This window comes from Chinchilla lanigera, unplaced genomic scaffold (assembly GCF_000276665.1).
Source record: "Chinchilla lanigera isolate Chin_1 unplaced genomic scaffold, ChiLan1.0 scaffold00078, whole genome shotgun sequence".
Taxonomy (NCBI): domain Eukaryota; kingdom Metazoa; phylum Chordata; class Mammalia; order Rodentia; family Chinchillidae; genus Chinchilla; species Chinchilla lanigera.
Genome location: NW_004955479.1, coordinates 10431441 through 10458678, shown reverse-complemented (window position 1 = coordinate 10458678; position 27238 = coordinate 10431441). Strand labels below are relative to the sequence as shown.

The following is a 27238-nucleotide window of genomic DNA, read 5'->3' as shown; positions in this document are numbered from 1 at the left end:
GCAGTGCTGGGGACTGAACCCAGGGCCACATGCATGCTGGGCCAGTGCTCTACCACTGAGCCTCATTCCCAGGCCTCTAAACGTCTCTGGAAATTAACAGGATAACCCTGAGTCCAAGCAGAGCACAGGGCTGCAGTGCCAGTAGGTTACCCAGCAGCCTGCCCTCCCCCATCCGGCGACAAGACAGGGCAGGACAGACAACCTGTGGAAGAATGGGCCTTTCATTTGTCCTCCTAAGCTGGGAAACCTTTGGGAATTGTTGTTTGCTGTAACTGAATCTTTCAGCCCAAAGAGCTTTCCAAGTTGGCTATGGAAGTATCTTTAGTTGGGAGAAAAAATATTAATAGTTGATAGAAAATAGAGAGTTAAAGAATAAAGCCAACTGTTGGTGGGAAAGAAATGATCCCCCATGGTGGTGTAATACCTTCTGTAGTTTACTGACACAAACACTAACACTACATATCAGGAAAACATTGGCTTAAGTGGGGAACCAGAAGACCATGACTAGAAGAGATAAGAATAAACAAGGACTGAAATTACCAATTATTTTATCTAGTTGCTGAAGTTTTAAAGAGGCATCAATGGTATTGACAAACATTTCTAGGTATGACAGGCAGGCAGAAAGTCTTAAATCTTTCATTTGCAGGCCTTGCAAAATGTTCACATCAATGGCTGATGTCTAAGGAAAGCGGTCACTGTATGAAGAAAAACAGGTATAGCACAGAAGTATAAAAAGATAGAGGAAATCAGGTGAGAAGCTAGTCCACTAGTCAAGCAGGAAATAGAGGCTGAGAGTAACAAACAAGGACCAGATGGAAAGGAGACAGGCTTAGGGCAAGGAAAGGATCGTCAGTACCAAGCCAAAAGGAGGTCCAGGTGAGCATTGCGATAATAAGACAAAGAGCTGAGAGAAAAGCATTTCCCTCCCTGTGCTTCTGCCCTGTTGAATTAGCTGCTATTAGGACATTCAATCTTCCATGTTTTTAAGGTCTAAGGCTTTTCTGGCAGATTGCAACAGAAAAGGTAGGAAATGGGAATTTACAAAACAAAACAAAACAAAAAAATGGAAATGGGAATTTACATCCTAAAACCTAGTTCTGCATTTTTAGAATACACACAGCAAAATATGTTACATGTAGTTTGAAATAAGACATACCGAGTTAGTCCGGCAGCAACTTTTTAAAATCCTTACCAGTGAGTGGTACTAAAAAATTCAAAGGAAATGTTTGAATACGTTACAATATTCAGCTTGTTTGCTAATTCTCTCAATACTATCTGAATTGGTCTTATGATGCAGTGGTATCATTTCAAATTATCTTTCAAAGAATACTGCTCATAAAAAAGAATACTGTTCATAGAAATTGTTTTTGTTTTTCAAACAAAATACAAGCAGTTTTGTACCAGCTGTGATGTTGTGCATACCATATTGACCATTTTATTTCATTTATTGTATTTTTTTTTTTGTCTTTTTTGAGACAGGGTCTTGCTAGGCAGTTCAGGCTGGCCTTGAGCTCACTTTGTAGCCCAGGCTGGTCTCGAACTTGCAACGATCCTCCTGCCTTAGCCTCCCGAGTGCTGGGATTACAGGCGTGCACCACCACGCCCGGCCATATAGACCATTTTAAAGAAACTTTTAAAATTTCAATGGATTCAACAATTTAGAGATATTTCCACATTTCAGAGATATTTTTAAAAAAAATCTACTTCCCTTATAGGTTTTGTAGCTAGGCAGCTATTTTAAAAAACCTCTCCCCTTTGGATATAATACTGCAATCTTGAAAGCAGAAAGCTACATGTATCTGATGGGAAAGTATTTATTATTTTTGTCTTTTTGAGACAAGGTCTCCCTATATAGTTCAGCCTGGCCTTGAGCTCACTTTGTAGCCCAGACTGGTCTCGAACTCACAATAATCCTCCTGCCTCAGCCTCCTGAGTGCTGGGATTACAGGCGGGAAAGTCTCTTGATCAGAAGAATATTTTGTAACAGTTTTTCAAGTAAAAATTTGATGAAACTTAGCCTCTAAAAAAATGTTTAAGGCTTTTGAGTGCATTTTGGGGATTTATGGTTTAAAATGTATCTTATAGGTTGAGGAGGATCATTGTGGGTTCAAGACTAGCCTGGGCTACAAAGTGAGCTCAAGGCCAGCCTGGAACTACATATTGAGACCCTGTCTCAAAAAGACAAAAAAAAACTACCTGTCTGTCTGTCTATCTCACATCCAGCAAATAAAAAATATTCTCATGAAGTCCAAAGCAGCTTCCCAGGCGCCTTGGTATACTGGGTGCTTCTCAGTGCTAACAGTTTTCTCCCTTCTTGCTAGACAATCTCAAGACGCACTTAGAGGAGTCAGGGATTTAGTTCAGTGGTGTAGCGCTTGCCTCACAAGTGTGAGGTCCTGACTTCAATTCCTGGTACCCCTCCACCAAAGGACACATTTAGAAAAACTACTTCCTGTAGTAATGTTGACCGCAGTATCTCTGTCTGGTTGGGACAGTGTTACTCTTTCCTTTGCCTGAATTTACGGAATAGCAGGAAACTCCTTACAACCCCATCCAGAAGCCAATGTCAAAACTGAATTAATTTTTACTCTATTAGTAAATGAATCTCAAAACCTATTTTGAAGATATGACTTCATGACCTCTTGAAATTACTGCAGATGCCCAGGAACACTGTGAAATCAAGGTTTAGTGCTTTGGTATTTAGAACCACGGCGGCATAGTATCCTAGAAACTGAGCTCCCACATGCAACGCAGTTGAGCTAACTCCTAGGCCTGCTGGGCTGAAGAGGAAGGCTTCTTGCTGAAATCGGCAGTGGAGAAAAGCACTCCACTAAGACCTGGGATACGCACATGTGCAGGAGGACAAGAAGGGAAAGGGTTGGGTGCCCAGTAAATTCCCAGAAGCCATCACTGGGAAGAAGGGTGGCAACAACCCACGTACAGGTCAGTGACTGTGCAGGGAGGATTCATATGGCCAACAAATACTTTTGTTTGTTTGTTTTTTGAGACAGGGTCTTGCTCTGTAATTCAGGCTGGCCTTGAACTCACGGCAATCCCTCTACCTCAGCCTCCCAGGTGCTGGGATTAGAGGTGTGCACCATTACGCATGGCAAACAAAGACTTTTTAACAGAAAGTAAAGCAGAGGTCTATGGCCATACCACCTTGAATGCTCCCAATCTTGTCTGATCCCAGAAGCCAAGCATGGTTGGGCCTGGTTAGTACCTGGGTGGGAGAAAGTGGAGCACATGATGGGAACCTCAAAAAAAGTCTCCAAGCTAAGAATTTGCTATCGTCAGGTACAGAATGAGCAGCAGAAGGCCACATAGGAGTTACCTAGAATCAGCGATTGAGATCTACTTTCCTATTATGTTGCTTTGGAACATTTTAAGTAGACATAGAAGGAGCAAGAACGGTAAAGATGAACTGGCCTGTGCCTGCCAGCTAGCGCTGCCTCTTCTGACCAGAGACAGAGAAGCCAAGGAAGTGTCCAAAGATGCACTCTTGATGTTCAACCCCTCGCTGAGCATAATCTGCAGGGCGACATAAACCAAAACTCCCACACTGAAACTTGTGAAGAGCATTATTAAGAGCAGAATCACCTCTGCTACAGACAGTGGGACACCTGAAGAGAATGCACTGTAAAGTGGAAATAAGTGGACAGTTATGTGGTTTGACAGTAACACAGAAAGAAATCTATCCCAGTGAGGTTTCATTTTTTTAAATAATCATTTTTATTGGGTGTTAATTCTCAGAATAAGAAAGGATTCAGCAATGATGGCGTTCTCTACCGAGCAGAGCTGGGGAAGGGGCAGGCTGGCCCTGGTCAGGAGTCCAGACTGTGCCCTGGGCACCAACCCCTCTGCTGGTACCCACGTCGCAACTAAGATTTGAGTTCTGTATAAGAAAGGCAGTAGCCAAAAGCACATAAGCTGCCAGGACCACGCCGACAGCAGCGTGGCTCCCTTTCTTCACAGTGACGTGCTGCTGTAATACTGGTAGTAATCTCTGAAATGCTCCAACGTTGCCTCGAGGGCTGGAATCCCACACCAATGTCCAGCTTTAAGTTCCCTTGTCGGACATCCATGAATTTCTTCTTCACTGGTACAACTGGTACCATCTTGGATTCCCGGTATCCGCTGAGCCCGTAAGCTTCGTCTTGATCCAGTGTTTATTCTCCCTTTCCTACCTGAACTGTACTTGGCACAGTCAAACTGTTACTGGGACCTGTTCTTTAGAAAAGAATCCCAGCTAGTCAATGAAAAAGGACTGGTAACACTAGAAATATCCAATTATCCATGGTTCCTAAAGGTATTAGGTGACAGATGATGGAGAGAGCATCATAGGGGAGTCACACTGTCCACGCAGGAAGCAGAGCCTGGACTGGCAGCCGCCTTGGAGTTACTCCACCCTCAGCTGCTTCCTGCTTTCCCCACAGATGAACCCACCTGCAGCCTTCGTGCCAGGATCCACTTGTAACCTCCATAGTCTGCCATAAAGAGGCCTGACAAGAACACAGAACTGTTAAAAAGCACTGGGCAAGACGCACTAACAGAAGCTGCCACAGCTTGGCAGCTCCCCACACACCCCGGCACACAGGGCACATGGCATAGTTGATGCCTGCCCATGAGCGTTAACACCCTGCAGTGAACATGCCCACTCACGGAGTGCTAATGGTGCACAGGTTTATAGAAGGAACCCTGGAGTCCAGCTCCCAGGTGAGCTGCAGGGAGGGTAGGTCACCACCTTCTACCTCCCCCCTCTGACCTGGCATTTATTTATTTTTGAACTGGCATTTATGGGGTGTGTGTGTGTGTGTGTGTGTGTGTGTGTGCGCGCGTGTGTGTGTCTGTTTATAGCCTACTTACCTTCCTAATTATGTCTCCTTTAAGCTAATATGAAAACTAATTTATAATCTCTTAGTACCAGCACCTGGGTTGGGGGTGGAGGACATGGTGCAGGCTTACACTGGCTTGCTTAAGGAAACTGTCCAGGGATTTAAAATGTGTCACAAGTAATCAGCACAAGAGACAATCTGTATGTGACAATGCAGAGTTGGCTATATTTACGTTTATAAAACTCATAGGCTACTTCTGTCTTTTCGGGCTGCTGTGAACATAAGAACCTAATGGTTACATGATTTAAGTTATTGAGAAAAAAGATGCTGTCTTAACTTGAGGTGGTACTGTTAGTTCGCATGGGCTTCTCCTAGCAGCCACAACTGTGTGGTCCCTGCTGAAGGCCGATGCGTGTGGTCCCAAGGGCTACAAGAAGGGAAGGTGCTAGCAGCCCATGCTCTACCCCAGGGCGCTGTCCACACTCCACCTTGTCTACACAACCAACGAGTGAATCAGACACACTCTTGGCCCCTGGGTGGTCACGTGCCCTCTTATTAGCCAGAGGCCGTTTAACAAGAAAACAACATTCTAGTCCAATAGCAGGGTCATGAGAGCTGAGGGAAAAGAAGGTCAGGGACAGGGTTAGTCGAAAGCGGATATTCCTGAAGTAAATTCCTTTTGCGCTACAATTCAGGTTTTCTGTTTTTGTTTTTTTTAAAGCAAGAGGTAGGGGTAAAGAAAGGACATTCTTGGTGGAAAAAAAATTTTAAAATATGTCAAGATAAAGAACACAGTATAGGTAACATGGCTGGGAGGAGTTGTTCCAGAAACATGCAGAAATACTTTTTTTCCCTCCCACCAAGACTGAGACAGAAACCGCAAGGCTTCCTGAAGCACTCACGACATTTTAAGAGGTTCAGACCAGTCTCTAAAGCAGCGCTGTACTCTACAACTCCCTGTGACTCTATTTGTATGCTGTCTAACACAGTGGCTAGAGTGCCTGAAATAAGGTCAGTGTGACAGAGGAGCTATGTTTTCAATTTTACTTGATTATAATTAAGTTGAAATAGCTAGAGCGCAACTCTAAAACTCTTCCAGAGCTTCTAGTGTGCCAACGCTACACTATAAATGTGCATCTCTCTCTCTCTCTCTCACACTCACACACACACTCACATTACACACACACATAATGTAACAATACTGTAAGAGTTGCCTTTGTTAAGATGGAAACTCAGTCTGAAACTAGATGCCTTGTATTCACCTAAAATATGTTTCCTGGCTATATCCTTTATTTATATTATATCACAAGTTCTTTCCTTTACTGCCCTTCCCCATTAAATCATTCCAACATTCTTCAGCCCCCTAGGCCCCGACGTGGGAAACTCTATCGCAGTCAGAACAATGCAGTGTAGATGGACATCGCAGTGCTACGAGCATCAAGGAGAACTGAGCTCAGCAGAGGCAGAAGAATTGCTGGATGCCTCGTGAGTGAGCCAATCTGATAGCAAGGCTTTTGTGGTACAGCTCAGAGTGGTGTCTCGGTTTCCATATTTAGACCCTTCAATGATTCTCAGATCCAGTTGCCAGCTTTAAAACAGCAAAGATGTTTTTATCAATTTCATTTTGAAAACTCCATTTATGATCTGAAAACCTCTAAATTGGGGCCTTTCTAATAATGAAGATTTGGTGTAATTATAATGTCACAGGCAACTGTGCTGACAAAGCAAAACCAGTGGGTCTCCTTGACGGGCCTTTGCTCTCAGTCTGACCAACAGGAGGAGAAAAGAGGCTTTGTCAGGAGCAGATGTGCAGTGGGAGGCCCGGGGAAAGCAGATCTGTTGAATGAAGCAGGTGCCACTTAGACATTCACTTTACTGACTCCAACCACAGCCTCCCCTTCATTTGATATCCTGCTCCTGGCAGGAGCATGGAGAGAGAGCATCACACAAAAAGGAAGCGTGCTTATCCTGTTCAGATTACTGCTCCTGCCAGGCTACTGCTGCTGCATTCTGCACATGTGCTCTTTATTAAGCAAATGGCAGAGCTGGGCTGCTCTGGGAAGTGAATCCCTGTATTTACACAGGTAACCTGAGAGCCAGAGGGCCCCAAACCATCCTGGCTGTGATGTGCAAGCTATTAGAGTTAATAACAGTGCACTGACATTCCTTCAAAATCCTACTGGAAGAATACATAAAAAGAGGAAAGTTCCTTTACTCAAGAACCTTAAAGACTTTATTCTGTATGAATTTGTCTGGTTATGATAACCTGGTTCCTGTGTGAACACTGACTATTGCCCCTTGTACATGCTTAATTAAATCCAACTTTTTCATCCATGTGTTGAATAGAAATGACTCCAATTAAACTTGTTCAATGGTGGCTCTGGATGTGGTATGGTAAGCAAAAAAAAAAAATCTTATGCTAACTTTGCCTTTTTTTTGTTTGTTTTTTTTTTCCGGTACCGGGAATCAAACTCATGACCTTGCCCTTGCCAGGCAGGCGCTGTGTCGCTGAGCTAAATCCCCAGCCCCCTAACTTTGCCTTTAATGACAGGCAAGATTCTGTTTCAGTCACAAGGAGCTGGAATCATCTAAACTGGAATCTGCTTTTGCACACAGAAATTCAGAAAGATCTGGGGACCTCAGGGTAAGGTGAATGACATATGGAAGCACGCAATTTGGCCTTGAGGATGCTATAGTAGAGACCATGGTCACTGGTGCCATCTGCTAGATGGCAGGGACCTCCTGAGAACCTCTGCTCACCAGCCCTGACCCAAGTCCTCTGCTCAGAATGTCCCTGCTCATGTTAGTGTTTTGTTCACAAAATATTACCCCAAGCTGAGAATACCTGCCACAGTAGACCCAAGAGTGGATAAAGGTATGCCTTGCTGGCTTGAGAGCACGTGCTAATTTCCTCTGGGACCCCGAGGAGCCAACAACGAAAGGCATCCAGCCTTTAACATTGAATCTAAAAGCTATAGGTGAAGACTGTGGTCATGACTCAGATGTCAGTTCAGAATACAGACCAAGAGCTAGGAGGTTAAGGTTTCATCGTGCAGATCCTCTGTACCTGCTTCTGTTCTATAGTCTTTGAATCTTCAAGTACAGAGCCTGTATTAGTTATCTCCTGGTGTACAAGTGACAAGTGTTTGAGGCCACATTGGTTTGGGGTTTTTTTTGGACTTTTTGAGACAGGGTTTCACTATTCAGTTCAGGCTGGCCTTGAACTCACTCTGTAGTCCAGGCTGGTCTTGAACTTGCAGCGATCCTCCTGCTTCAGTCTCCCGAGTGCTGGGTAAACAGGCGTGTGCCACCATGCCCGACTCCACACTGCTCTTTAAAATTAAATTTCTTTTGCATTACTAAGGGTTAAACACTCTTTTGTAGTGAGCTACATCCCCAGTCCTTTTCTATATTTTATTTTGAGACAGAATCTCCCTAAATTGCTAAGTTGACAGGCTAGGCTCAAACTTGCAGTCCTCCTGCTGAAACCTCCCAGAAGGCTGGGATTAGAAATATGTGCCACCACACCTAACTCAAACCAGTTTGTAAAGACAGAAGGCAGATGACACATCTCTTTGGGAGCTGCAGATTGCAAGGGGAAAGATGGCGGAAACTACACTGAGGACAGGAGATCGTGAGGCAGTGCTGCTCCTTCTATTTTTCTTTTTCTTTTTCTTTTTTGAGATAGGTGTGATAGGAAAGGCCGGCAATTCTAGAAAATCGCATCTCAGCACACTTCAGGACATGCTACACTTCTCTACCTTTTCCCCACAAATAAAGGCTCACTGGCCTCATTCCGAGAGCATTTCCTCAAACGAGTCCTTCCCATTCAGTGGTTTTGGTGGTACTGAACCCAGGGCCTTTGCACTAAGTCACATCTCCAGACCGTTTATTATTTTTCTAAGCAGCTCAGGTTTATGATCTTGCCTCAGCCTCCCAGACTTTTGGGATTACAAGTATGCACCTTCACGCCTGGCAGTGTTAGTTTTCAAAAACTGTAATGGTAGTAACAGCAACTGTGAAATAGTAGTGGTGGCAGGCAATTTGGGGTGCTGCCCCCAAATTAATGCCACTATTATCTCTCTGGATGAAGAGACTGGAAACTCAGGAAAACTGCCACTTCCTTCTCAGAAGAAGGACTTTAGGAGGTCATTATAAAGAGAAGTAGGGAAGGACAAGCTTCCAGGACTGAAAATCACCACAGGGCTGTCCCGTCCTTCCCTTGGTACCATGCAAAGGGGTACACAGCCATCTCACGCCCACGACCCCCTTCCCAGCAGCAGCTGTGCTTCAGTGTGTGCTTCAGTGTATGATCCAAATTCATCCAGTAGAAATGTTGAGGTGTACATGCATAGTTCCAGCTACTCAGGAACTATCCCAGGCTCTGTAACTAATATAGGCTCTGTACTTGAAGATAGTACAGTACACAGTTCCCCCAGTAACCCACCAGGCTTGGGATATCTGACTCACTTGGGGGCTAGAATAAATCTATTAAAGCACCTGGCCACAGATACCTATAACTATCAGGAGAAGCTTGTACCCTGGAGGAGTACAAACGGAAAAAAGCAAGTGGCCTGCATCATGAATAAAATAGACGAGGTGTCACCACTGCCTCTTGTCTCAGGTTCTCCTGCTCAGGACTCTGCAGTGCCTAAAATAGGCCAGTCCTTCTTGCAACCTCCTGCCTGGCTGTTTACTGGCTGTGGTTACTGCAATCACATTTTTTTTAAGCAAAGCCATGGTGTCTATGAGCCGAGAAGGTCATCAGGAGACAGGCTCATGAAGGGTCCCTGTGGCTGTCTCCTGTGCACAGGGCACAACTTGCCAGAAGAAGACCACGGTATTTTTGCTGTAGCCATCAGACCAGCATTATCCAAGCTAATGTTAGGCAACAGGGGCAATGTTCTGTATCTGCACAGTCTACTATAGCAGCCTCTAGGTACACGTGCCCATTTAAGTTTAAATAAATTATAATTATAATTAAGTAAAAATTCAGTATCTCATGACATATGTAGTTGTTTACCACTTGAAATATGATTAACTGTATTTTAAAATTTAATTCACTTGCATTTAAATTCAAGTGGCCTCCTACAGCAAATAGGTATCACGTTGGTACATTTTTATTTATTTTTAGAGACAGGGTTGCACTGTTGCTCAGGTTGGCCCCAGTCTGGGTTCAAGCAATCTTCTTGCCTCAGCCTCCTGAGTAGCTGGAACTATGCATGTACACCTCAACACCTCAGCGCCTGGCGTGGACAGTGCGGTTTTAGGTTGTTGATACCATGTATTTACTTGTTTCTGTTAAGTTTACCATGATTTTTAACTTCGAAAGTGAGGGAAAGAAGGCTGTCATTCTCTATACCCTGCAAAACAGTCACCACACCGAGTACCAGTTTAATGAGATACACAATAAAGACGGGGGTTTCATCTGTTTTCTATCTTTAGTTCCCAGGGTGGCAGTTGGCAAGTGCCAAGAAGAGGGAGGAAGGAAGCCCACAATGGTCAGGGAGAAGAGCCCTGGAAATCAGGGCTTGATTTCTGGTTTCACCAAGCTTATACAGTCTATCCTGCCCACCTCCCTGGGGAAGGCAGAACAACGCAGACACTGGGTGGGACTTGCAAGAAGACGGCAGTGGTGGCAGTAACCGTAACAAAAGAAACATGGAGAAGGGAAAACAATGAAGACCCTAAATACACAGTTATGCGTAGTGTTCAGAGTCAAGCAAAAACAGCGCCCAATGGAAATGGTGATTTTCCTGGTGGGACATCTACCAACATGTTTCCCAGAATGTCAATCATTCATTCTGAGAGAAGAGTTGATTGGCTCACGTGGGGAAAAGCCAGACTGCAAAGGAAGCCCGTCTCCTGGTGGGGTTTCGGGCCGGCAGCAGCACTGCCGTCCCAGGCTGCTGCACACTGCTGTGTGCCCAGTTCACTGTGCTCCCTCCTGCCTCTTCCTTCTGAGCCCCAGTGCCCAGTTTTCTCTGTCTTCGTTTTTGTTTTTTGGTGGTGGTATTAGAGACTGATACTGAGCCCAGGGCCTTCATGTGGCCCTTTTTAAAAATTTTTGAGACGGGAGGGCCTCTTTCCCAGGCTGAGCTTTAAGTTGTGGTCCTCCTGCCTTAGCCTCCCAGGGAGCTGGGCTTGAGGGCATGTGCCACCACACTCAGCTTCTCCTCACCTTGCTTCACATTATAAGTAATCTTTTCAGATCTGGAGTAGGCCCTCTTCCCCTTCCACTTAAAAAAAGGCCTATGAAGCTGGGCGTAGTGGCACACGCCTGTAATCCCAGCACTTGGGAAACTGAAGCAGCAGGATCACCAAAAATTTGAGGCTAGCCTGCACAGTGAGACCCTACCTCAAAATAAAAAAACCAAAAACCAAAACCAAACAGCCTATGATTCAGAAGACAAAGTGGCTGATTACAAATGAATCTTCACTCATTTTTTTCTTGCAGAACAGGCAATGCCTCAGCCTGGCCTGAATGAGACCATCCTAGCGCCTTCACTTCCTTTCAAGTTGCTTACCAACAAGCAGGCTGGTGGGAAAGAGCCATTTCCCTTTAGGAGGGTGTCCTCAGATCCTACAGCTAGCACTTCTGCTGCTCTTTGGGGTCCTTCAAGATGAGGGTTACACATGTTCCAGGGCTCACAGCTCACACAAGCACTGCCGTTCAGCAGATTTGTGTGTCAAGTCTTAGAGCATTAAAGGTACAAATAATATTGCAGAATGCAACTGCATTTTTAAAGCTGTCATGCTTTATGGTGACTAAAAATGCACTCTTACTACGAAACTTTAACACATTTATTTATTTAAATATTGAAATACCAAAGCAAAAAGCACATCAGCAACTTTTTGATGAGCCACACTGATTAGTATGTTTCCTAAATTAGACACTTGCATCTCCACCAACTCTTGGGAAGAAGTGCGTATGCCGATGTGCCTAATGAAAGCAGTGCAGAGTCACCCTTGACAAATGAAGGTGAAATTCCATGCAGTTGTTGAGATCGGAAGAGACGATGCCAGCTGAGGAGTAAAAACAGCTACACTACTGTAAACTATATACTGGAGGAGAAGAGCAGGCTCAGGTGAGGATAACGACAAAACGTAAAGAAGGAGCCTCTAAGCAATGTCACTTTGTACTTCCCTCAGTCAACTGAAAAGGCCTCTGACCTGGCCTCATTTAAAAAATTTTTTGTGGGGGGTGGCCTGCTATGTAGTTCAGGCTGGCCATAAACTCACTATATAACCCAGGCCGTCCTCAACTCTTGGCAATCCTCCTGCCTCTCTAGTGCTGGGACTACAGGCGGGCACTACCACATCTAGCTCCCTATTCTCATTGTTTACAGCCTCTACCTCTGGAGCATAATTCCTTCAGTGGCAAAGGTAAGCAGATGGAGCTGTCTGAAGGGTGGGAAAGCAGGGCCTACTACAGTACTGTGCACTCATATGCTTTTACCTACTATGAAGATCGATGGAGCAAGACAGACATTGACAGCTATTGAAAATTTCTTGTTCACAACACATTTATGTGTCTGGCACTACGCTAAGCCCTGACAGGAATCATCTTGTTCAATGCTCCCCACACCTTAGGAGTATGGACTATCATTATCCTAATTTCATAGCTAAGGCTTAGAGAGGTTAATTTGTCTGTCCATGATCACAGAGGTCATTAGAGGTGCAGGTAGAGGAGCACTGAGCTCTTGCAGGCCCACCCATCTCCCTCCTCCTCCTCTTGCTGCCTGAGAACAGCCAGCCACAAAAAATAGATGCCCACAGTGTGAAATGACCATCACAACCTTTTCCCCCTGGTGCCGGGGATCGAGCCCAGAGCCTGGCTCATGCAAAGCACATGCTCTCCCACTGAGCCGCGTTGCTACCTCTTCCAACCCCCTTTCTATAGCACAGATTGCTAAGTCTCCGGAGTACCACTGATCTAATTAACATCTGATCAAAGCTATAGATCCCAGGAAAATACAAGTAATTTTATATAGAGTATCTCAAGTGCCTACATACATTTAGGCTAAGGATGCCCTAATATTCTTTTTTCCTGTACCGGGAATTGAACTCAGGACCTTACACTTGCCAGGCAGGCACTGAGCTGCTGAGCTATATCCCTGGCCCCTCTTAATATTCTTTTTTTGTTTGTTTGTTTGTTTGTTTCTGGTACCAGGAATCGAACTCGCGATCTTGCGCTTGCCAGGCAGGTGCTGTGCCGCTGAACTAAATCCCCAGCCCCGGCCTTGAACTCTCAGTCCTCCCATCTTAGCCTCCTGCACGCTGGGGTTACAAGCACGTAGCACTATACCCACTAAAGGACCCATTTTTAACAAGCTACTCCATCAAGTATAGTTGAGAGTGAATTCAAGTGGAGAAACACATATTGTTTAAAGTTTTCAGTAAGGCCAAAGACAAACAGGGATGGGAAAAAAAAAGACATTTAGTGTTAAGAGTAGACAGGGAATTTTTTTCCTAAGGATGTTTAAAAATTGATATAGTTTGATTTGGCAGTGGGGTGGGCAGTAAAATGTACTTTGTTCTGCTGTTCAGCAAGACTGAGGGGTCTCTCTCTCTCTCTCTCTGTCTCTGTCTCACTGAAGAATCCTGACTCTTGTCCAGGCCAGGCCTGAACAAAGAAACACTGCAACCCTGAAGATAAATGAGAAGAGCTGCTCCTTCTGTAAGTGTAGTGTTAATGCCTCATCATTGGCTTTAATTTTTAAACAGCTCTGCAGTCCATTTTCCTTCATCCAGGGCTCAAGGTCAGTAGGTTGAGACCCCAGATCTTAGCCATAACGGCACAGGGAGTGCCACTAAAAAACTCGTGAGGATAAGAAACATGAAAATAAGGTCCAGGGTAGTATAATATTCACTCCTCCAGAACATTCTTTGGAATTTTCAATGATTGTTTTTCTTCCAAATATAAAGATTGGCCCTTAACTGTTACTGCTAATACCACAATGACTTAAAAATTTTGGTACAAAGAATAAGGCAAACATAAATGGAAATAGAAGTGTTCCCCCACGAGATCCTACACACCCTATTTAAGAATTTTGCAGCTGAGGATATAGCTCAGCAGTATAGCGCCTGCCCGGCAAGTGGGAGGTCCTGAGTTTGACTCCCAGTTCAAAAAAAAAAAAAAGAATTTTGTATATGATGATGGTATTTCATGTAAGTATAGAAAGGATGGATTTCAAGCTTTTTAAAAGAAAAAAATGATGCTTGGAAAACTAGGCTATGTAGAAAATACCAATTTAAAGTTCTATATAATTCTATACATTAAAATAAATTTTACAATATTCAAAATAGAAAGACCATATTAAAATTAGAAAAAAATAGTCTAATTTTGAGGACAGACGCTATCCATTAAACATAAAAGCAATGGACAAATAATTAGGGAAATAAAAATGAAGGTCACAGAAGTGAAATAAAAATAAACTGGGGAAAACTATTTATAACATGCAAAACAAAGGGGTTATATCCTTAACATGTGAAAAGGTTTTCAAAAATAGTGAGATAGAAAAAGACTCCCAAAAGAAAAAAGGTAAAAAACTTTAACAACAAACTTGATTTTACTGGCAAACGCTGTAAGCTTGCCATTACACAAGTGACGAAGATGAGCGGAAAGAATGATGAAAAGAGAAACCCTTACATTCTAGCCAGATAACAAGTTAGCTGGTGAAGTAGGAAAATCCAGGCTAGTCCCAGAGTAAATCCTGTAGCCCTATGGGTGAAAATGTCACAAAACAGAAGGAATATCAGTGTTATGTGGATCATCTCCAATATTAGCTTTATCCCCTGGCTTCCCAAGGAGAGAGATGATTGGCCCTTGTGTAAAGTTGCTAGGATGAGATACACAAGACATCAATCTGTTTTGAGGCAGAGAAGCCACACTGAGAAAGAAGAAGTTTAACTTTCAAGGCCTGAGTTCAGCAAGTATAGGGGTACACAAACAGGATGACCTGCTTCAGGGGAGCCACTGGGTTTGTTTTTTTTTTTTTTTTTTTTTTGAGATGGGGTCTTGGTCTGCTTTCCAGGCTGATCTTACATTTGCAGATTTAATGATCCTCCAACCTCAGCCTTCTAAGTATCTGGGACTTACAGGCATGTATCACCACGCTCAGCTAGAACTATGGACTTTTAGGATGCAGACCAGAAATTTCTCTTATCACAAATGCAGCCAACAATATGAAATCCAGCAATAACTGGTTCACATAACCCAAGGCTACTGAAAAGAGGTAGCTCCCAGTAATCAATAGCAGTGGGTGTGGTTCAACTTCATTGTATGGCTGAATAGGTCTACTTGGCTGGATACCCAGATGGTCCTTAAACTTACCAACAAATACATCCATTTGAAAAGGTGAGGCTGGGAGGAGCCAAAAATATAAAGCATCTGTTCTCACCTGAACAGGTACTTGATTAGAATGGGTAACAAAGTCTCCTGCCAAACCCACAAAGGACTACTTTTAGCAGTTCCACTGGAGTAACAGCAATCAAACTTCAAAAGAATGTCACATAGAAAGATAGTTTAACCTTCTGTTGAGGGTAGATTAGGACTCAGATGAGGAATGGAGAACAGTATGGAAATAGGGATTCTAACCACAGTGGGAAGTTTTCTTTAATTCAATATATGGTCCATTTTACCCTAAATATACATGGCTGTACGATGCCTTTTATCTTGCAGCATTGTAGCTAAAATCAGCCCCATCTCCATTTATTTTATTTTATTTTTTTGGAGATAGAGTCTTGCTACATTGTTCAGGCTGGCCTTGAACTTGAACTAGGGGTGATCCTCCTGCTTCAGCCTCCCAAGTGCTGGGATTTCAGGCGTGTACCGCCATGCCTAGCTACCCTGTATCTCCATTTAGGTTAGTTCAAGAAAGCTCCTAGCCCCAAAGAAAAAGCAGTAGTTGTAGTACTGGAATTTTTTTTTTTTTAAAAGAGAATGATTCTCAGAAGTCATAATTGCTCTGCATTTACTATGTTATTCTCTAGGGGAACAGAAGAACTTTCTTTCCTTCTACTTCCAAAGGAGGGCACAGCGTTGTGTTTTCCTTCAAAGACTTTCCCAACTAGCAGGGTATTTAGTCCTTCAGGACCTACCATAAAAGGGGCGGGGGCTAGAAATGTCCCTTTCAGACACTAACGCCATTAAGGAACTTTGGCCTAACTAACAGTATATTTTTTATTTATCCACTTTCCAGTATGTAAAAAGCTACAATTCCCCCCAACCACAGAGCACTTAATTTGTCCTGCTTAATTATATATATAAGAAAAATCACACAGAGTCTCACAGATCAGGGATGGTCCTCCTCTGTGACCCAGACTTCTGAGGTACTTCCCCGGGCAGCCCAATTCTTGGCCACTGACTCCAAGAGCCTGCTGAAGTGGATCCAAAGAGCTGGGTTGGAGTTGTAAGTTTTTGCCACCATATTTCTATGAACTTTATCCCTTTTGTTTATCGGGATATTCACCAATATCCAGGAAGTCAAAGAGCTGGGAAAGAAGGGCAGGGTGGTGGCATGTTACTGGCTAAATCCAGATGTCCTCAGTGAGGCCACAAACAACAGGAAGCAGAGCCCACAGGACCTACCAGAAAAGCACCTTCATCGCAGCCTGCTGCCTGACCCTGGGGACAGGTGGGAGGTGGTGCCTTTCTGGAGGGAGTCCAAACCTTCCACCCACCAACAGGAGAGTCTGCTGCAGCCACAGGCACTGATCTACCCTGCCCTACAGGAGGGTAAAGGACAAAATGTGCCCTGCAGCAAAGTCTAAAGTGCCTCTCAGCAAGTCTTGTCACAGCAAAATTACCACTTTCTAAAGAAGTCTTCAATTAGGTAGCCATTAGCATGGCATTTTCCTTCAGGAAACCTCAAGCCTCTTTCTAGTGAAGGGAATTAGATGCCCCTAGAATTTTCCTAGGTATCGAACACTACCGATGAAGAAAAATTCCAACCAGGTTCAACTTCTTTCTGAAGGGTTTGTTGCCAGCCAAGCCAGGAAGATTTAAGTGGAAACAGGGAAGAAATTCAATAAAATATTTATGCTCTCTTACCATTAGCATCTTGGACTCCAGTAAGTGCTCCGACAGCTGCTGCGGTTTCTCCAGACAGGACGATCTGTCCCCCTCCTTGTAAGGTGGCCTCCGCCAGGGTGGCGACAGCATGGGCAGCAGCTTCGCTGTGGGTACAGGAACAGGAGACGGGGATATGCAGGATGAATAAAGGTATAGTGCTGCAGCAAGGAAAACCGTCTTTCCTTGGATCTCTTTACTGGCTCCGTGGTTGAAGCCTACAGGCAAATACTTGATAGTAGTGCTAACAAACAGTCAGGAGTAATTTTAAAATGGTAACAATAAACAGGCAAAAAAAAATTTTAGGCCTTACATATTTATGAAGCTAATATAAAACTTTCTTTAAATCTAGGTAATGAGTGTCTGAGGACAGAAGGCATTCACATCAGTCTCTCATTATCAATATCAACTGATTCTTGCAAGCCATAATGGAAGCTCTGATCCTATCCACAGTGCTAAGCCTCTGTGGCTGTCAATCACAAGGTTTTCTCTTCCCTTTACGGTAGCATAAGGCAGACTATCATAGACGGCCCTTTTCAGTCAAGGGTGGATGATAATATGAACAGTCAGCAACCTGGACTTGCTACTCAATTAATATTAAATAATAACAATTTATTTTATATTCATCCTCTCCAAATGCAAAATAATGGTTGACAAATCTCCTGAAAAGTCGAACTCTTGCTCTATATGCAGGCAGGCTAAAAAAGAAGACTTAACACTTAAAATCATCACTATACGCCTAAACTTCTTATTTCTCCAAATACAGTAAAATAATAAACCTCCCCATGGGAAAGCAAACACTGTGTAGAATAGTAAGACATTAACCATCTGTTTGGAGGGAAAGCTATTCTAGCACTGTGTCCCATTTTTCTTTTTCTTGCTATATACTTCTGTGATGTGCATAAATGCTCATCTTTCTTGATTCTGTGATGCTATGAACTATAGTAAGTCCCTGACTTAAGACATTTGAGTTGTGAACTTTCACAGATATGAATGGACTTTGAATTAGGAACATTTATATATGCAAACAAATCACAGAAGTAGCTCGTAGTGTCTGCCTGGACACTGTCACATTGTGCTACAGCAGTACAGTGCTCAGTCAGAGCTCAGGATGTCCGGAAGCAAGAGGGAAAGCAGTGGTGATGTGGAGGAGACTGCTAGAAGTGCAAATCAGTAACCATGGAAACAAAAGTGAAAATACAGTGTAACATTCACATTGTTGGACTTCTGAATGAATCTAACTTAATCTTCTTCTGACATGAAACTTCTTCCTAAATCAGTGATTTGCTTTTAAGAGTTCTACAGTGTTAGATTTTACATTTAGAAGCTGGGCGTAGTGGTGCACGCCTGTAATGCCAGCACTTGGGAGGCTGAGGCAGGAGGATAACTGAGTTTGAGACCAGCCTGGGCTACAAAGTGAGCTCACGGCAGCCTGAACTGCATAGTGAGACCCTGTCTCAAAGGCCAAAAAAAAAAAGATTTTACATTTAGGTCTTTGGTCCATTTTGAATTTAATGTTTGTACATGTTGTTAGGTCAGAGTCCAACTGTAATCTTTTGCATGTGGCTAGGGATATTCAGCCTCCCCAACACTCATCCTTGAAGACTATTCATTCCCTACTGGATGGTCTTGGCACCACTGTTATCAGTCACTTAACCACATATGGAAAGGTTTATTTCTAGGCTTCCTATTCTATCTGATTGGTTTATATGACTGTCTTTAGGCCAGTACCATACTGTTTTGATTATTGTAACTTTTTTGGGGGTGTGCCAGGAATTGAACTCAGGCAGGTGCTGTGCCACTGAGTTACATCCCTGGCCCGATTAGTGTAACTTTGAGTAGGTACTGAAATCAGAAATGTGAGTTCTTCAGTTCTGTTCTTTTTCATTTTGGCGATTTGCAGCCCACTGAAATTCCAAATGAATTTTAGGATGGGTTTTTCTATTTCTACAAACAATATCATTGGGATTTTAAAGGAATTGCACTGAATCTGTAGACTATTTTGAGCAATATTGACATCCTAATAATATTACTGTATTTATCTTCATATGGTTTCTAATTACTATCCAGTGTTATCCTTTGTGTACATATATTTTCTTTTTTTTTTCTTGGTAATGTGGATTGAACACAGGGCCTTGGCACTGAGCTACATCCCCACCCTTGTTTGAGGTCTTGCTGAGTTACTAAACTGTCTGAGCTGAGCTTGAATTTGTGATCTTCCTACCTCAGCTTCTTAGAGTACTGGGATTACAGGTGTGCATCATGCCTGACTTGTACATGTTTTTACAGACTCCCCCCCCCCACTTAACATTATATTTTCCCATGTAAATAGCCTGATATCTATTCAAAGCAATAAATGCAAAATTGCTGATCTTTTCCTTTTCTGCTTTGTACTATACCAGGGATGGAATACAACAAGTACTGAGCAACATCCCCAATCCCTTTTTTTTTGAGGGTCTTGCTACATAGTTCAGGCTGGTCTTGAACTCACTATATATAGCCCAGGCTGGCCTTAAACTCAGCAGCGATCCTCCTGCCCCAGCCTCCCGAGGGCTGGGATTACACCACCATGCCTAGCCCTTTTTATTTTTTAATTTGAGAGAGGGTCTCACTAAATTGTGCAGGCTGGTTTTAAACTTGTGATTCTCTTGCCTCAGTCCCTGGAGTTGATAGGATTACAGGCATGTACCACTATGCCCAATTGATCTTTTCATCTGTTAAAGTTGGCTACCTATGGCAACTGCTTCTAGTGGGAAAGATAAACAAAATTTATAGGTTTCTTTTATTCCCCTCAAGGTCATCATTATTTCAAAATTATTTTCTTCCTTTATAAAAAAAAATACTGGAGTATAATTGAAGCTGAACAAAAAGCTGAGCATCGTTGTAGATTTGACATGCAGCCAGATACAAGCTAAGCCTGTTCTCTCTGTTAAGATGCTCTTGGGAGGGAGTTATTTCCCACTACTCATAATGGGTACTCAGAGCCAGCAGGAAGTCCTGATCTAGAATTACTATGAAGGCTGTGCTTCACATTTTTCATGACAGAATTTAAGTGTAAAGTGCTTTCTAAGTATTTAATAGAGACAACGTAACAAATACTGTATTTAGCATCTAGGGCCTTAACTTTAAATATTTTTCTAAGAAACTTGTATCAATAAATATTACCAGCCAATTTTACAGTGTCTAGCTATCATGAATTAATGACAGAATACTTCCAGTCTGACTGAGACTCCATAGAAAAGAGAAAAGCACAGACCCTGGACAACATACTTGCAGTTTCCTGGGCAAGGCAGGCAAGGGCAGCTGTCAGGCCCTGACTTGGAATCCCTGTACAGGGCCATACCTATTGCTCTATCAAGCTCTAAATATCTAGAAGTTATTTTCTTTAATTCCTGTGATATGAGTAAAGGAAAGATGAAAACCAGCAATAACCTAGAGCAATCTGGGACGCCCAGGGATAAGGGGCCTGATGGGGGTTCCAGGCTGACAGGTGGGTGATGTTTTTTGGTAGGGTTAAAGTAAGGGCCTTTACACTGAACCACATTCCCAGTACGTTTATTATTTTTTTATTTTTGAGACAAGATCTCACTAAGTCACCCAAGGTAGGCTCAAACTTGCAATATTCCTGCTTTAGGCTCTTAGAGCACTGGGATTTCAGGCATGTGATGGGTGTTTTCTGTTATGCCACAAAGACAATGAATAGAGATTAAAATGTTCTTGCTTTATCACTATATAGTTTTTAGACAAAAATAATTTCCAAACCAGAACTGTATTGAGCATATATAAGGACTGAATTTACAGGAAGACCTGCTGTTTAAGTGGGATGATAAATCTGATTACATAACTAAAGAACTAAAACTTTGTTGCTGTTTTTTTTTTTTTGGTTTTTCTCCGGTACCGGGAACCAAACTCACGACCTTGCGCTTGCCAGGCAAACGCTTTTGCCGCTGAGCTAAATCCCCGGCCCCTAAGAACTAAAACTTTGAAGCCAGGCATGGTTGCATATGACTGTGACCCCAGCACTCTGGGAGGCTGACACAGGAAGAACGTAAGTTCAAACGTAGAGCCTGGGCAACTTAGTGAGCCCCTGTCAAAAAAAAGGTGGGGGGCAGGCTAGAGATGTACCCCAGCATGAAGGCCCTGGGTTCATTCCTCATTACCGCCCAAACCCAAAGGAAACCAAACCAAACTTCAAATTCACCACTGTATGACAACAAATAAATACCGGTATTACTTCCCTTCCTCTCTGGTTGTTTGGACTAAATAGCTTTTTTTTTTTTAAAGTTGTGATTCTCTGCTTTTCATTTGTTCCCCTTGATTCCTTCTCTACTTCATTCCTAAAATGCTCATGTACTTTTTCTTTCTTTCTTTCTTTCCTTCTTCCCTCCCTCTCTCTCTTTCTCTCTCTCTCTCTTTCTTTCTTTTGAGACAGGGTCTCACTATGCCAGTTCAGGCTGTTCTTAAACTCACTTTGTAGCCCAGGCTGGCCTTGAACTTGCAATGATCCTCCTGCCTCAGCCTTTCAAGTGCTGGGATTATAGATGTGTGCCACCATGCCTGGCTACTGTTCATTTTAAAAATTAAAATTAACCTATTTTTCAGCTCTTTGGGGTGTCCCAAAGCCAGGGTGGGCTAAGGCCATGGAGCGCCCGGGCCCCGTTCTGATTTGCTGCATGAAACTCTTTAACAGCATGGCTGAAAAACAAGTCTGTCCTGCATCTGTCCTGATCCCCTTCCTCTGTAAGGGCCCTGGCTGCGGGAGTCTCCCTGTCTTCCAAGCCCCACCTGCCATCACATAGAGATGGCCTCGCCCTTCTCGTCCTGGGCTCACATCTGCTGTTTACAGTGCAGCAGAGGTGCAGGTGGTCATTAGAGAACCATACTTCTTACAGCTGCACCTGAAACAGAGAAGGCTGGCAGGTAGCAGGCTATGAAATCACTTTGTTACCATAGGAACAAATAAGATTTCTCTGTGTTTTTTTACTATGATGATTTCCAACAAGGAGCTGTATGGCAAGGCTGTGAGGGCAGGGGCTAAAAGGCTCTACTGCAACTCATTCACAGAGAAGCCATCACCAAAGGCTTGCCTTCAGTCTAGCCCACCCGATTGAGACATTACTGTGGGTGATAGCTTGCTATAGTCCTGTCTTAGCTGTTGGGTTTGCCACCTTCAATGTGGGCAGAAGCAGCAACACACCACTCCCCCAAGACTCACTGGGACACTGGACTATTTGATTGCAAACAGATTTCAACATCTCTTTACCCCTCCTTCATCCACATAAAACACATTCTCCTTCCTTTGGAGTAAACACTGTGGCCACCTCAGCTGCATCCAAGTTTGTTAACAAGCCCTCAGGGAATACCATTACCCTTGCTGCTTGGGAAATAAGCCTAGTCCTCACAGCAAAGGGAGTCAGAATGGGCCTCAGATTTTCCACTATGTACAGGGCTCCCAGGGACACTCACACCTCACTGGAACATCCAGGGTGCTGACTGGAAGGCTCAAGTTTTGCTGATTTATAATGATGGCCTGTTAAGCCCAAATTCACAGTCACAGAAGTCACCAGACTATAAAGAGAGAGAGGTTCTCACTTGAACCATGCTTTTAGGAAGTTTATCTTGATGTTTCCTCTGAGAGACAGGAGTAAGACTGAGCCAACACATAATAAACTGAGTAAGACTTTCATGTTGCCAGAAAGTGACATGGTTCAACAAACAGGCTGAGAAACAGTTGCAATTGCAGGTTACTCAGGAACTCAGGTAACTCTCACAGGCCAATGATGTTTGTGTGTGTTTCAGTCTTCTGTTGATGATCAACCACCAAATTCTGGTTATTACAGCCTGCAAAATCAGTCACTTTATCTCCATTCTTATATTAGTTCCCAAGTCTTTAATAAGGCAGACCCGGAATGCCTCTTTCTAGCTGGTCTCATAATCACTTTTCAGTATAATCAATTATGAATAGACAGATCTTGAAATATAATTTAAATGACAATAGCTATAATTCCTAAGGTGCTAAACAGGAGCTGGACACCTTAATGAGGGTTTTATAGTAATCATTGTACCGAATCTTAGTGAGATGAGCATTAGTCTTATAACAAGAAGAAAACCAAGGCTCAGGGGTTAAGCTTCCCAAGAGTAAAAGGCAAGTGGTGGAGCTGGGATTCAAAGAGGATTTATGAGACCTTGGAGCCCTTTTCTTAACTACCACTCTGTACAGCCTCACACAGTATGCTGTTTGTACACAAACCCATCAGTACTTTTCATCTACCCCAACCAATTTAAACTGCAGCTGGATTTTATATTCTGGGGAAGGCGATTTACCTCTCTGAACTTCTACAGTGTTCACAGTCTGTACTATACGATTCAGGAGGGAATTATACTCTCATATTGTTCAACATGTGTTTTACTGAAATCAGTCTCCCCACTAAGAGCATGATTTCTCCAAAAGCAGCAATTATGTGCTGAAGCCTTTCCCAAGCTTACCCGATAGGGTGCTGCTATGTCACAGAGTTCTGTGACTAACAGCTGTCATGCACGATAACTGCAGCCCTTACTGCATGCCAAGTGCGGGTCAAAGCCTCTCACATGCAGTAACCTTCTCAGTTCTCATAACAGCCCAGCAAGGCAGGTACAGTTATTACACCCATTTCACAGACAAGGAAAGTATGGGTATGAGACTTCAAATAAACTGCCCAAGGTCAGCCAGTTAGAAAGTAACAGGGCTGGGCTTCAGGCTCAGGAAGCTTGGCTCCAGGGTCCATCCTCAGCCATAATCACAATGCCCAGGTTGTTTGAAAATAAAATTATGTTAGGAAGAAGAGGAAGAATGAAATGGGGATAAGCTTTCCAATCAACAACCAATAGAAAGAACCTAGGAGAAAACAATGCAATCCTGTTTTGGAAACTACCCCCTAACGGAGCATCCCATTCTGTAGCTCTCTCCCAAAACACTCCTGCAGAAAAAGTACTTTTCTTCACAAGGGCTTCCTCAAAACCAACCTACAATGTCTTACAGGTGGAGAGTATTAGTTCCCACTGCCTCGGAATGAGCCATGGGGCCACCAGTCAGCCCTGAGACCCTCATCTACCCTGCCCCTGCCTCCACCTGTTCAGCGCCATGGTGACGGTGGCTCCCTGTTGCATCTCCTGAGAAGCTGCCACTGCGGCCTCTGCCAAGGACGCCACTGCCTGGGTGGCCTCTGATGCCTGCGTTGTCTGGATGGTCATCTCACCTCCCTGTAATGTGGCCCAGTTTTGTTCCACCTGAAGTAGAAAGGACAAGACAGTCAAAGGTCAGAGCCACAAAAGGGTTATGATTTTTTTTTTTTTGTCTTTTTGAGACAGGGTCTTGCTATGCAGTTCAGGCTGGCCTTGAGCTCACTTTGTAGCCCAGGCTGGTCTCAAACTTGCAGCGATCCTCCTGCCTCAGCTTCCCAAATGCTGGGATTACAGGTGTGCGCCACCATGCCCAGCAGGGTTATGATCTTAAAAACAGTGATTTTTATAATAAATTGCCATGCTTTTCATCAAATAAATATACACTTTTACATCAACACGACCTATGGTTCACAGACAGGGTTTTTAGTATGTTATTGTTTGTGTAAAAAAGGAGGGGTAGTAAAATATATATTTGAATTTGCTTATATTTGCATAAAGGAAATTCTGGGACACACACACACACAAACCCATTGAAAATACTTTCTTGGGGTTGGACGGCAGACAGAAAGTAAATTTTCCACTGTATACTTTTAATATATTATTGATTAAAAATTAAGGTTAAATTTTGAATAGACAATACATATAATTGTGCTTTTGCTGTAAAAAATAGGTATGTGAAGTAATGTATGTGTTAATTAGCTTGCTTTAGCCACCCCACAATGTATACATATTTCAAAACATTATGTTATACATGATAAATCAAACTGCACCAAAGGGAATAATGCCAGTACTCCAGACTCTGCCCCAAGGGTTTATTACTGTTACCCATTTTCTTGTATTTGCAGAGGTATTCTCTCTCGATGCAAATGCATTCACACACATGCACATGCCCTGTTTTCACCTTTCTGTTCCTTCCAATTTAGCAGTAAAAATGATAGCATAGTCTACCTATTTTTTATACTTTGCTTCCCCCCTGAGCAACACATCTCAGAAATGATTCCACTTTAGAACACAGAAAACTGTGTCATAATAATTGCTACAGAGCATTGCACTACATAGAAACACCGTGATTGACTTACCAGCCATCTTTTAACGGGCATTCAGATAGTTTTTAGTCTTTTGCTATTACCAACAATGCTGTGTGGAATATCCATACATACCACTTTGTATAGCACATGAGTCTAACTATTTCTGGATAAATGCCTAAAGGTAGAATTATAAATCAGTTATTTCGTATTTTGATTTCTGATGGAAACTGCTATACTCAGTAATGTTTCCCCTCCAGTGCAGAAGTGTAAAATGAGGGACTTACACATGTTGGGTAGGAGTTCTACAACTAAGCCACATCCCCAGCCCAGAGGCATTTTTTAAAATTTATCTATCTATCTATCTATCTATCTATCTATCTATCTATCTATCTATTTATCTATCTATCATCTATCTGTCCTTTTTTGAGAGGTCTCACTATGCAGTTCAGGCTGGCCTTGAGCTCACTTTGTAGCCTGGCAGAGGCATATACTTAATACTTTATAGGTATGTGTGTGTATATACATATAGCAAAAAATGCTTTCTTTTTAGTGGGTGAGGAATTATGAAGAAACCAAACTAAAAAACTAACCTTTCTGGTAACAGAGTAAATGAGAAGCCAGCTTGGTCATAGCTAGCATAGAGTTTCTCAACCTTGGTGCTATTAACATTTTGGGCCTGACCACTGTTGTGGGAGGCTGTCCTCTACATTACAGGGTAGCTACTAGATGCCATGGCACCCTAGTCATGATAATCAAAAATACCTCTAGATATTGCACCAGGTGTAGTGGCGCACGCCTGTAGTCCCAGCACTTGGAAGGCTGAGACAGGAAGATTGCTGTGAGGTCAAGGTTAGCCATAGTGAGTGCAAGCCCAGCTTGAACTTCAAAGCAAGACCCTGTCTCAAAAATCAAAAAACAAACAAAAACCCAAAAATATCTCTAGATATTGACAAATGTTCTTGCTGGCCCTAGGCTGAGAACCACTGATTTTTAGCACAATTCCTTGCAGGGAGAAATTTTTCACTTCTAGATACCCGTTGTTTAGCTACTTCAACCCATTCAGTTCAGTGAATATTGCCTGATTAATTATCTCCCCTCAAAAACAAAATGCAGTGAGGCAGCATAGGCAGTTTCTATTCAGATGTACGGAGTAATACATGTGCTTGGGTCTGATATCTTTCTGGACCTTAGGATATTAGTGGTGTTTCCTGGGGCTCTACTGTCCCTGCTTTACAATACTGGGCCCAGTGAGCGCTTACTTTGTATCTGCCTACTTCTGTGTCCCCAAGAAAGTGCCAAAAGCTCTGGGAGAGATATTTAAAATACCTCTTGCTTTGGTTCTATTAGCATCCTCAGATTATGATAATGCTTCTCAGAATGTTTCTCAGAAGCCTTCCAGAGAAAGAGACATTCTTTTGAGTTCCCTTAGTATGTGCCTTGGGTACTCTTAAGAACAGGATGCCAGCAGGTTTTCATGGCCCCTTGCTACAGAGGCAGAGGTTCTGAGAGCTACAAAGTGACTTAGTCAGGAACTCCCTAAACTCTTGATTCCCAAGATATGAATTCACTTCTCCAATGAGCTTTGTTGCTAACAATGCCACTTTGGACAGCAAGCTACACTACCAGTTTTTAGATGGTTACTGATTCCACTCAAAAACAAAAAACCAACAAGCAGGGGAATCTGCTAGTTCAAGGCCAGCCTCAGTTACATAGTGAGCTCAAGGCCAGCCTCAGTTACATAGTGAGCTCAAGGCCAGCCTAATCTACATAGCGAGACCCTGTCTCCAAGAACCTCCCCCAAAAAACCAAAACACAAACAAAACCAAAACCAGAAACAGCTGCTGACGCTGATAGCACCATCACATATGGCCACTGGCAGTCTTCCTCTTTTCTGACCCAGCTTTGCTTGTAGCTATCACATTACTGCTGTGTCCCCTGAGCTTGGTCCAGAGCAGTTCCCAAGTCCCCATACACCAGTGGCAAGAATTCAGCATAGGTACATTTCACCACAAATGCAATTATAACTGAAATTATTCAGAATGAGATTAATGGGATGATGGTAGACAGTGGGAAGAAAATTGGAAGAAACAGGAAGAGAAATATGCTTTTTTTGGTACCAGGAATCGAACTTGTGACCTCAG

General features: G+C 43.1%; 1 protein-coding gene across 10 annotated transcripts in view; it reads right to left on the bottom strand.

The window, feature by feature from the left end:
- Nucleotides 1-27238, bottom strand: part of Nrf1 (nuclear respiratory factor 1) — a 146208-nt gene that overhangs the window by 12743 nt on the left and 106227 nt on the right. For 9 of the 10 annotated variants that reach the window (XM_013503278.1, XM_005402417.2, XM_013503279.1 and 6 more), the window contains 2 exons: nt 24017-24174; nt 16891-17015 (listed from right to left, as the gene is read on the bottom strand). In XM_013503278.1, the coding sequence (XP_013358732.1) occupies nt 16891-17015; nt 24017-24174 (283 nt within the window). Of the gene's footprint in view, nt 1-14823; nt 16332-16890; nt 17016-24016; nt 24175-27238 lie in introns of those variants that run through there. The other variant, XM_013503277.1, reaches the window with a different exon arrangement.